The 12,159-nt window shown below is 40.9% G+C and overlaps 1 protein-coding gene across 1 annotated transcript in view; it reads right to left on the minus strand.

Annotated features, from left to right (window-relative positions):
* Positions 1 to 566: 566 nt before the first annotated feature.
* ITGA9 (integrin subunit alpha 9) overlaps positions 567 to 12,159 on the minus strand; it is a 962,089-nt gene continuing 950,496 nt past the window's right edge. Inside the window, exon 28 of the mRNA XM_085607531.1 lies at positions 567 to 5,038. Coding sequence (XP_085463657.1) covers positions 4,943 to 5,038 — 96 coding nt within the window. The 3' untranslated portion in view covers positions 567 to 4,942. The remainder of the gene's footprint in view (positions 5,039 to 12,159) is intronic.

Raw genomic sequence — 12,159 nt, forward strand, 5'->3', positions numbered from 1 at the left:
CTATCCCAGCAGGAGGCCTGCTGACGGTCTGGCAGTCGGTGAAATACTTTTTTTGCGGTTTCATTTTAATGGGTTTGTGCACATCCGTTTTTCCTAAAAATGAGCGCGCTCTTCTCTGACAGGCAGCTCTTTGAATATAAAGGGGGTGCACCCATGCTCATTTTATTCTATCGTTAAACTCTGCTTATCTGACCACTTAGGTGTTTTTTTCTGGAAACAGTAAAGCCAACAGATGATATCATGTCGCGTGGTTATGCAATGCTATAAAAAGTCCTTCAAATTATACTAAATCAAATAAACATATGCAGGGACGATTTGTGTTCTTTATAATTCATGTTCCCTTTGGAAAATAAAATTTGCAGGGCACTAAAAGTGACTGACTGATGTGTTCCAAACCAGGATTCAATATGTGGTCGGTATGGATATGACGCAAGTGAAGTGATCTTTCACCTTGAAATTATTCATTCATCTTGACCAGCAACAGGACTTTATTTTCCAATAAAGTCCATCCCTACTTTTCAAAAATGTTTTCAATTATTTTGACATTAAAGACTCTTGGAACAGAATGGAGCATCTTTTTTTTATTTCCACAAATGCTAATACATTTTGTAAACCTGACATTTCCAAGACAGTGCACAATGGATCAAAAATACAGGTGAACACATGGTAGATAATAAAGGTGACATAATAAAAGTGAACGACTTTCCCAAAAACAAGCCATAAAAGAAATGTACAATCTTATTTTTAAAAAACAGCATGTGTGGTTTATTTGAAAGGAAAACTTATAACATTCTAAAAAAAAAAAAGAAACGTGTGTGCTCTCCAGCAATCGAGTTGCATAGAATTTTTCACTCATATGTCTTTCATATTCCTTTATGATTATTCAATAAATGTACATTCCCTAACTGATGAACCTTAAATATACATGGTACTCCACATATGCTGTGGATTAAATGTCATCCTAGCCAAGGTGCAATCGTTCCAACTATGGTCGGATTCATAAGATGTGATCAGGGATGTCTGATTGAAAAGGGTTGCACCCTGCTTGCTGGCAGTAGCCAGGTAGACGCAGACTGCCAATACAGATCTGGAGGGTTACGATGCACGGTATTTGTCGGGTGTGTTGATGACCTTCATAGTAGGGCGACCATCTTCCTAATTTAGCAGCCACCCTCTTAGTTTGGCAGCCCTTTTTCCTAGTTTGGCAGCCATCTTTATAGTTAGGCAGCCATATTTCAGGTGCCCTCCAAATGCAGAGCATTTGGTCTCTGTGCTCACCACCCAGAAGCATATGTTTCAGTGCAATTACAAATTTGTGGGGTGCATGATTGTAAGAGTGCAAACCCTATCCATGCACTGTGGTCCTGTTCTTGTCGGGTTGCCATAACACCAGTGGCTGCTGTCCATCAGGGCCATCCACTTTGACACCTCATAAATATTATGAAAGTGATGACTCACTGGACACTCCCCCACAGTGAAGACAATCGACGGTCCTATCAGGACCGAATAGCAGTACAAAATGTCATTGCACTTTGACGTCACATAGTAGACTATCCCTAGTTTGCACAACCTTATGTCGTGCAGTAGGAAAAAATCTCATTACACAATTGGGCCTGTAGACCATGTTAAGTAAGAACACATCCTTGTATCCTGTGTTCGATTTAAGAAATTACATACTCCTACACATGCACTGACCGCAGGCACAGTGCCGTGAAGTACCACACTTAGGTGGTGCAGCTAAATGGAGATGTTACTCCCTCAACTGTTTGCTTACAGTACTATAGTACATTCACACTCTTGCCACCTGTTGTTTTGATGTACTCTATCCTATAGCAAAAGGGCCATATTCGAGGCCTATGGCTGCGGTCTGGCTCCCCTTGCGGTGGTGCCCTATGGCCTGCTGTATCCTTCATGTAGCAGTGGCCCTGACTAACGTTTTCACTGTGTGCCCTCATATACCCTAATTGAGCATACAGATAGCCTGCTATCACTACCGTCACCAAACACGCATTCAGCTCTCAACAGCATTGGCTCGTTATCCATAGCAATGAACCGTGTATCCTTATACGCCAATAACTACATACAGGAAAGAACACGTCAGATTCAAATCAATAGTTTGTCAAAGAGTAAAAAGACTGTGAAAGTTATAAAAAATTTATAAAAAGAGCCTGTCATTGTTGCATTCCCCACGACCGATTCCTGAACTGCACAATGTACATGTTCGGTAGAGGTTACCTGTTTGGCTCTGTGTCGAGGAGGGCTGATCTATTTCCATGTAGGTTATTAATGTGTGCAAAAACGGAACCCATGCATAGCACAAACCCAGGAATGTGGCAAAAACCTTTCTACCCATGGGGAGTTAATGCTGTGCCATCCCCTCACATTCCCAATGAATGTCCAGTATTGGCATCTGGATTTGCCAAGACGCACCCTTTGTCTTGTCCCCTAAGCTAACTGACATGGTTAATCACCCGAGGTGGACATGCACACAATTAGCCCACGGGATCACATTCACCCATTCAGGCAATGTGGCAATTTTTAAAAGAATATGTTGCTTTTGGTTGATTCCATTAAAAGGATCTCAAATACAGATGTCAGCACCAGGTGCTCAACTAAAAAGCATCACCAAAGCCCAATATCTACGTGTCCACAGCACCCTTTTCCACTGAAAGTTAGTGCTACACTTAACAATCCTAACTCCATTGAATTGGTAAGAATCAACCAACATGCTTCTCTAAGCCTAAACAGCGCCCTACCTTGATGTCACTTATCCAGGAATTGATCCAATTTTTGTATTTGCTTCTATATTGATTAGGCTCAGTGTGACGAGTTTTAGGAGTAGCAATAATCACACCTTCCATTGATGCTAGCTAGCTGGGTGCTCTCTTTTCAAGATGGCCGATTTGACAGGTCTAAGATTTAGTCTTATAAGCCACTGTAAACCCGCCCATGGCATTTATATCTCTGTGGTTATCAACTTTCTTAGATAAGCTTCACACCAATGTGATCATAGGAAGGTGCCATATAGCCTCCATTTCTATTCTACATCAGAAGACCACCATCTTTATTATTAGCTTCTCTGCTCATCTGAATTGGAATTTCAGCGTGTTGCTTTTGTCATCGATTATCCTCTCAACCTAGATCTCACAAGGTTAGGCAGATTTACACGCCACAAAAATATTTGGATGATAAATTGGCTTCTTTACGCTAATAGACTTGCATTGTATAGTGCATTTTTACTGCATGATAAACAAAATGAACGACAGAAAAATCATGGAAATATTCGGTAGAAGGCGCCAACAAGTATGTAAGCAACACAAACAGTTGTTTATATTAAGACTTGAATATAAACACACATAAAAAGGCAAGGATACAGCAAGCATCTGTCCACATTTCTCACACAATCTCTGCATTTAAGCTTTGACTGCATAATTTCTTTAACTTAGCCTGTAGACTACCAATTGTTTCTGAACAAGCTATCATTTATGCTATAAAAAATTCAAGTAATGAGGGTTTACCCTTAGAAATCAATGCTCTCTGCCACAAGGAAGTCGATTTTTGCAATCTAGAATACCTGAAAATACAGTGAGTTGCTTAGAAAATGTTTAAAGTGTTAAGGAAGTATCTAGTAAGGATTTAATAATAGACGGTGCAGGTCTCTTTCAATACCATCCAACATATGCATTTTGCAACTAGGACTTAAGTTATCCAACAAAATACTGCCCATTTTTTGGGTAAATAAATGCATTTGTCCTTCCTGAGCATTTCTCTTTTTCAAACCCAATTGTATTATTCGAAAATTAGCCCGTTTGCATTACCCACAAACTAAGATGTTTTAAAGAAAATATGCACTGATACAAGTCAGTAACCAAACACGAACTTTCAAAAATGCATACCACAAAATTAAACCTGCTTTTCCTTCACATACCAAAATGTACTTATGCTAGCACCTAAGATTGGCCTATTCTAGAAGTGTGGCAAAAGCGTGTAGACAGTCAGACTCAATATTGTAGTAAAATTCGTTGTGGCATTAATCCTGCCACTGGTGTGTTTAATGAACCCTATACATTGAGGATGTTACTCTGTACATATGTGGCAGAGCTTTGGCTTTTCTTGATTTTCTCGTTACCTCAATTTTCCGTTCTCCAACAATTTCTTCGGTCACCACATGGCAAGCCATACCCTTAACCATGACTTTTGCATAGGGCTAGCACAAAGTTGACCTCACCCTAGGTAAAGGGAAACCGTGCCATCAAGGCCTGTCCTTCTATTACAGAAGTTTGTGCTTTATACTCGGGTGGATTCTCCCTTGCTATTATGCGACGGATGCCTTCCAATATGGAAACCTTGCCATGATTATTGCATCTTAATTATGAATTCACATGTCATTTGGCTAAACTGTAAAATTATTTATTGCTGCAGTTTTTTTGACATCTGCTATGTGAAGGTGCTTCCACTTTTTTTAGCAAGCCTTTTATTCACTGAAATTGAATGTGCACATATATATATGTGTGTTTTTTTGCGTAATATCAGTGCTTGAGTGAACGGTGTAGCGCAGTATGAAACAAAACTGTAAATCATTGATACAAATATAAAGACACAATCAATATAAAAGGCTTACATTTACAAAAAATACTTTTTTGGTAACAGTTTTCCCCTGAGGGTATACCACATAGTTGGATTCATAAATACTGCCCTGCACTGCAGCTGGATTACCAAAGTTCAAAGTTCCTCTGTTTAAATTGCTCCAATCACAAGACATGGCTGCAGTGGTTGCCTCAGGATATGCTCCCGCACTTGTTAGCATGATAAAGAACACAGCATCAAAGGGCCTCCGAAAAATATGGAGAAGATTCTTTTCTTCCACATATGGAAGATACAAGAGCAAGGCCAATTGGCTAGCAAATGTGTGCCACATGACTGGTTGTGATCCGGCAGTGCATTAATTCTTCTGGACCCAGTCCCAGCTGTCCTCGTTCTCTTTTCGGTTCTTCTCTGCCTCAATGATCTCTTTGTATCTTCTGCGAAAGAAGCCCATCTGGAAATTGAAGACAACGAAATCTGGTTAGACACAACATTGTAGTTGAAGACATTCAATTCCATGATGACCTTATTTGGGTAATAAAGTTTAACATGCAACAAATAGAATGGTACGCGATGTGTCGGACAGGTCACTGCAAAAATCTGCTACTCTAACCGATTCATTAAAAGCTGATCAAGCCAATGCGGCTTAGAGATCTACTGTTGTTCCAGCTTATGATTGGTTAATTCACTGGGCCCTGTATTGTTTGGCCTGTGAAGTAATTGTCCTCCCCTTCAGATGCTTCTGTAACATGAAGATCTCCTTTCATGAATAAGGGAACCTGTGTGATATGTAAGCGTGTTACAGATCTGATATGTACACATTGCACATAACAGACTTGTGATAGGTCGTTTGTGAACTAGTGCTCATGTGTGCATTTGTATAGTGTCAATAAGAGTACTTTTTAAAATTTGTGGTCAGTCAATGTGGCGTTAACTGTGTGCCCAAAGCACCAATTGCTGGGTCGCATAGAAGTGCTTTGATTTGGGAATCACCAGTCTGCCTTATCCATATTCATGAGTCAGTATTCATTCTTCAAATCCTTGTTATCATCTTTAAATGTAGAGAAGGAGGTCTGCAAGGGACAGCAGAAACAGTCTCTGCATTTGCTTTCCAAAGCTCAAAAAATATCTGATCGGGATAGGCACATCGGGGGAGCACAAGGAATTCTGCTCTGGAACAGAGATTTTGCAAGAAGACTGAGACTCGCCTTCTCTAAACAAGCATTTGCAATGCAATAGGTCTCGCATTTACGCGAGTTTAAGCTATTGGCATTGTAAATGACGATGCCTTTTATTTATGTTTGAAAAACGAAAACACAAATAAAAGGCATTGTTATTTGCAATGTGAATAGCTCAAACTCGCGTAAATGCGAGACCTATTGCATTATAAATGCTTGTTGTTCCTTTCACTGTAGCAGTGACCTGGTTTGTTTTTAAAAAAAATAAGACCTTTGGCCTCACGCTGTTTGTTCATTTGCATCTCACTGATGCTGGGAACAAAGAGATTGCAATCTTTACTGCCGATCTTTACTGCCGTGCGGCCCGCGAAAGTGAAAGCAAACAAGTGCTTTCAGGCCTCCAAATGGTGCGCGCGCCCGGCCGGCGCACATGCACTGTATTTGGAGGCCTGAAAGCACTCGTTTGCACTTCCAGATCCCCCATTTACAAAAGCTCTCGCGAGTGCAGCGCTAAAGCGCTGTCTCAGGCGAGACCTAAAAAGGAGCTCTGCCTGCTCTACAGCTCCATGCACCTTGACCCAACTGAGCTTGAGTAGTCCAGCCATATAAAAGGCATGGATACATATGGCTCCTACTCCTGGATGCTGACAGGAACCCGCAGACTTTGTGCATATGAACAAATTAGGTATGAGTTGGTCATGAGTAGATAAAGGTGAATGGACCGAATATTTGATGGTCTCGCTCAGTAATTTTTCCCAACCCCCTCCTCTTATCAGAGTAGTAGGACCTCTACATCAAAAGTTACGTTTGGCTGAAAGGTTGGGGGCATGCGAAATTTAAAGGGAATGGAGAAGTCTGGTTTTTGTAAGAGATTAAAAATTGCTGGAAAACGAACCATTGATTTAATATGGTAAACAGCCTATTCTAATTATAAATAGGGCTCCCGGTTTTCCGTTTAAACGGATTTTTACATATAAATACAGACGGAAAACAAGTTTTCCTTTGTCTGTATTTATATGTAAAAACGGGAAAATACTAGCACATTTTGCAGCGCTTCTGTGCTCCTGGATGATCTGTGGCTGCTAGCGCCATTAGGCCTGCATTGTTCTCAGCGCCCCACCTGTGCGAAGTTAATCACTTTCACACATAGCGCATTCAGCCCCCCTCCCTTGGCTCGGGCTGAGCTCTCACTCTCGCAGACACGCCTGGGGTGGACAGGGGGTAGTCAACTGACAACAAAAGTCTGCAGTGCAGAAGAATCCTGTATACAGGTTCTCGGATTGAAACTGGAGCACTTCAATTTCTCTTTTAAAGACCCATTTTTCACAAATGGCTGCGTTTCTTAAGTAAAATGAATAAATACCTAATGAGCTATTAAAATCCAAAAATACTACATTCCCTGCAGGAAACGGCATCCATCCAATTACAGCCACATTGCACAAGAGCTGGACATCAGTTCATAATGGGTAAGCGGACCGGCTACAGGCACTGTTAATGAGTCACCACAGTGACTGCAAGATGGCAACAGAGATATCTCTGTATTATGCCTGTCTCTTTATTGCTGTTGTCTTTGGGCACGAGTTGTTTATTTCTCCGAGTGAGAGCCACCGTACGTCATAGCCTGGAACATTGAATAACAACCAAGGAGAGATTTGTGCTGCAAATTGTGTTTCTTTCTCGAAGTGCTGACATTTGCTGTAATACGCATTGTGTTCTTTAGGCAACACCCAGAGATGAAAAAACGGCCAGTGGTAAGCAGAGTAAAATTTATCTAGGCTAATCCACCACACTGACAGGAAATTTGTACCATTCTCATTCAATATGCATTATTACATATATCAAATTATTTATAATTCAATTATTAATTAACATATATCAGTTGTAATTAGAGCGTCTACAAGCTATGGTTCAGCGCACCTTGTGAAAGGCCAAAGGTCGGAAGAAAAAGCCCTTTTCGTACCTCACGCCTATATTGGTATACATGCCTGGGAAAAGCTTATTTTACGCATTATTTGTGTCGACACGGTAGTGGGCAGCAGAGAGAAGAAACCGGATCCTTGACTTTTCAGCCCGGGCTGCGCTGCAAGGCAGGGCTCAGTCAGACACACATACAGGGAAGAGGGTGTAAGTGAGACTCAGAAACAGTCTTTGCAGAGTTTGTGACCTGACTGCATTGCTTATAGCCATTGCTGTCTCTTCCTTCTTGCCTGGACAAGGACAATGTCCAATTCTGCTGCCCCCCCTCTTTTTTCCTCTTCCTCCCTCTCTTTGTCGTGCTCCTCCTCACTTGTAGAAAACCGTGACTGTTCTTTCCTCTCGTCATTCGTTCCCCAGTGAAATGGATCCAAAAAAAGAGGACACGTCTTACAAAAGTCTTTTTCTGACATGTTTCTATTCCAAAACGCGGCCTCAGGAGGAGAGAAAAGGTTTTAAAATACGAACAATAAACACATAACTGAATAAAACAAGACAGAGTCATCGCAAAGTGGCCAGATTGGTTTTATTCACACCCAAACACATTAGCGCCACCTTACAGAGTTTGCCAGTCTAGCGCTACTTTTCTTTTCATGTCCTTAGCTTTCTGAATAATTAGTGTAAAAGCTTTAAGTTGTATTCCCTATGAGTGTTTGATTTTTCCAGAATGTTGTTACTTTTTTCATGCAGCAAATTACTCTGGTCTAGTGCATAGTTTGAATAGAGTTGCTTCTAGGTGTTTATAGCAGGGCACAATTGGGTTGTAGCTGAAGGGAGTGTGAGTATCTCAGTGGGACAGTATGGTGTTCAGTGGGACAGAGGATACAGCACTCTGTGCAGATGACAGAAACGGAAAAGCTCTGAGACAAATGGCTTGTGATAGCACTTAAGCGTATTTGGGACATTCTGCGAATTGCAAAGTTTTCAGATTAATGTATTGTGTTGACCAAGAACAACCAAATGCATGTGTGCATTGTCAATTTAAATAAATGTGGAAAAATACTAGCTGCAGCGTTGCCTTCTGCTTGTGGCAAAAATAAATGTGGATAAATACAGAAAAAATGCCCAAAAAATAAATATGGATAAATACAGACGGAAATGGCAAAAAAATAAATACCATAAAACCGGGAGCCCTAATTATAAATTGTTTACATCACAATGGCCACAAAGTTAGGCAGAGTTAAACCATAGTGCTTAGGTTTGTTAAAGTTGATGATAAGTTTGTTTGTAGTAGAATAATGCACACTGGAAACTCAACAGTGTGTGTGTGACAGTAAGACAGCATCCTTGATAGAGGTTAATAATGGAAAAACCTATGTTTCCAGCTTACCAAAACCCTATCCTGTTTTTTTCCCTCCTGAATTTGATATTATTATTATTGCGCTGTCGCTGTAATTTTGTAAAACGTTCTGAAACCCACAAGGGTCATGTTCGTGCTAAATAAAACTATGAAAATAAAATAAATAAATAAACTGTATAATGTTAATTTGGTGCTAGTGCACACCCATCTATGAGGCTTGATGATGTTTAACTTCTTTTCGAGTATTGCCCAGTATTTCCTTGTCTAACTCTCACTCACTCAATTTTCTATGTTGTAACAGATCATTGATAAGAGGGATTTGGCCTGTCCTTTCAGCCCATGCTGCAAGATGAGATCATCAATTATTTTAGCCAAAATGTTTAGAAAGGCATCCAGTCTGTAATGTGAGGGGTGTCCAGGATTACCTTTTCTCAGAATGGGACAGAAGAGACTACTTTTTCAAGTCTTGTGGACCTTCAAGTTCACCAATGTGCCCTAAAATCTACGATCACATATTATGACCCAATTAGGAAATTTCTCTGGAAAGTGGCATTTGACAAGCCATCTGGCCTGGGGCTTTAGTGTTTTTACATTTACTGATCATAGTCACTTTTGTGCAGGTGGTAAGAGAAATCAAACTCCGGAGCTGGGGATCATGGGCAGTAACGCTTCTGCATTTAAACTTTAAATTAGGTTTGGTGGCATATTTGGATAGTTGAACATAGGGAGTGGTGGACAATGGTAATGTGTATGGGAGCAGCTTGTTGTATCCAGGGAATCGAGTGGAGACTTAGGAACTGAGGGTTGGTGAGGATGCGTTTCCTTATTTTGGAAATCACCATGGCCGGCAAGATGTCCTGGAGAGTATAGAACATGTGCATCAGCATCCCAGAGAGTGTATGGTGGAGAGAGCCGCTTTAGAGAGGGGGCCTGATATAATCGCTGAGAGCCTTCTTAAAAGTGGCAACTATTCATGAATTCGGGACGACTTGGTTGTTCATCCGCATTCCCACACTGTGTGCAATCTTTGTGGAGGGAGAAGGGCTGTGTACTGGGGGGTGACGTTGGCTTGAAGACTGTGATGCAAAACCCCTGACAAGTAGAAGCACTCAGGTGTGTTATATAAGATTATCATAAAAGTATTCATGCAGAAGGTTTGTTTCGAGTAATACATATTACTTAAGACATGGTCTTAACAAGCTGCTTGTATCAAAAGTGAAAACCTGGCTCACACCATCCAGTGTTGACATAAATATCTTTGAAAGACAGAATTTTCGAACCATTAGAGAAAATGAATCAGCTCGGCAGTGACCCATGTCCGCCAAACTGATCAAAATACCTATTTCACACAAAGAGCTGAGAATTTGGTGTGATTCTGTGACCACCTGCACCATCTATAAAGCAAGTAAAAAAGTTCTTTTTTTATCCTGCACAAGGGCTTATAGACTGCACGGATCAATGGTTCACTAAGCTGTCAAAAGGCTATTTAAGTGCTCTCTGTTATGCCTTTGGCATTGAAAATGGACTTTACAATGTCCCAAATTGAGTTTCAACAGGAGGCTAATTACCTTGGAGCTGCAAAACTGCATTGCAAAGCCCTCACACGTGTTCGAGCTGTTTGTGTTATTGATTCTAGGTGGTTTTACCTGAAGTTGACAGATTCCCGGACTTCAGTATTGAATGATGCTGCCCTCCACGGAACAGAAAACAGAGTAGGCCTTTTACTATAATCAGTGCAATGGATGCCATTAATTAGATGCGCTAATGAACTGTGCGTCATCTTGTTTGGTTTTAGGAAAGCTAGCTTTCCGTCATCTGGACATGCAGTTTAGAGAACATTCTGCAGTAGAGGAGATATTTTTAAAATGAGATGAAAAAATATGTTTGCTATTATGTAATTTCTGTTTCCATTCAAGACTAATTACTCAGATCCTGAGCCTATGTCGGTGCCAAGTTTGTTTTCCCCCATGTAGAGCTGGGAAGGGCAATGAGTTTTACTCCTACAAGTCACAAATCTTCCATGATGGTTGTACAGTAAGACGGAGGAATTTACTGAATCATTGGATTAAAAAAAAGTTGGCATCAAACAAAAATACAGCAATTTGAGGTTGCAACATGTTTCCTCTTTACTAAAGAAGGGTGTACAAAAACAGAACTCTCTCCACAGAAGTCTCTCCATTTCCACGTGGAAAATGTAGCAAACATTTTTCAGTTTTGGTCTCTTTCAAACAACGAAAAAAATACGCTTGAAATATACCATCACCAAGTATGTTTTAAAGATTCTGATGAAGAAGCCACAGAGGTCATCTTTAACATGAAGGGCCTGACATATATGGAGATGCACATAGCTAGAATAGATTTTTTGCAAAAAATGTAATGCCAGGTGGACATCCATGTTATAGTGGCCCCACCTGCATTCTTTTTATTTCGCTAAACAAAATAGCAATGGCCCTGACAAACTTGGAATGTTCTCCCTGCACATAGTGTCTATTGTTCATTTTTTTATGCAATTGTCATGCATTCCATGGCTGTTGCAAACAGGAAACTTGGGCGGAGATTTACAAACATTTTGCGCTGGGTTAGCGTCACAAAAGTGACGCTAACCAGCCAGTGGCGTAACGAAACTTGAGGAGGCCCCCCTGCAAAAGTACACGGAGGGGCCCCCTGGCCCCGCAACCAGTCAAGGGCTCTCAGGCCTAGGGCTGCCGCCCATGCACAGTGTCCCTGGAGTTCACATAACTGCATTTTATGTAGATAGCTGGATGAGTTACTGTTTTTGTCACAGAGAACCTTGTGTCATAGAAGTTCATGAGTTACAATCCTAATATGGAACACCGACTTATGAACTGTCATCAAAGAGCTGCAAGTAAACTGCATTAGGATGCTATGTTCTTTTGATCCCCCATCTTTCCTTATCTATTACTAATGTTGCTAAAAAGGGTTTGTTTGGGTGGATATACATTCTTATTACTAAAGCCAACCCCAACCATCGCTTTAAAACAAATGAAATGCATGTGTGAAAGGGGCTATGGAGAGATGAGGGGCACTGTTGGGGTGTGGGAGTGAGAAATCCATGGAAAAGGAGGTCATTGGGGGGGGCACCAAAAAATGATTGGCCCACAG

The sequence above is a fragment of the Triturus cristatus genome, chromosome 5_2 (assembly GCF_964204655.1).
Source record: "Triturus cristatus chromosome 5_2, aTriCri1.1, whole genome shotgun sequence".
Taxonomy (NCBI): Eukaryota; Metazoa; Chordata; class Amphibia; order Caudata; family Salamandridae; genus Triturus; species Triturus cristatus.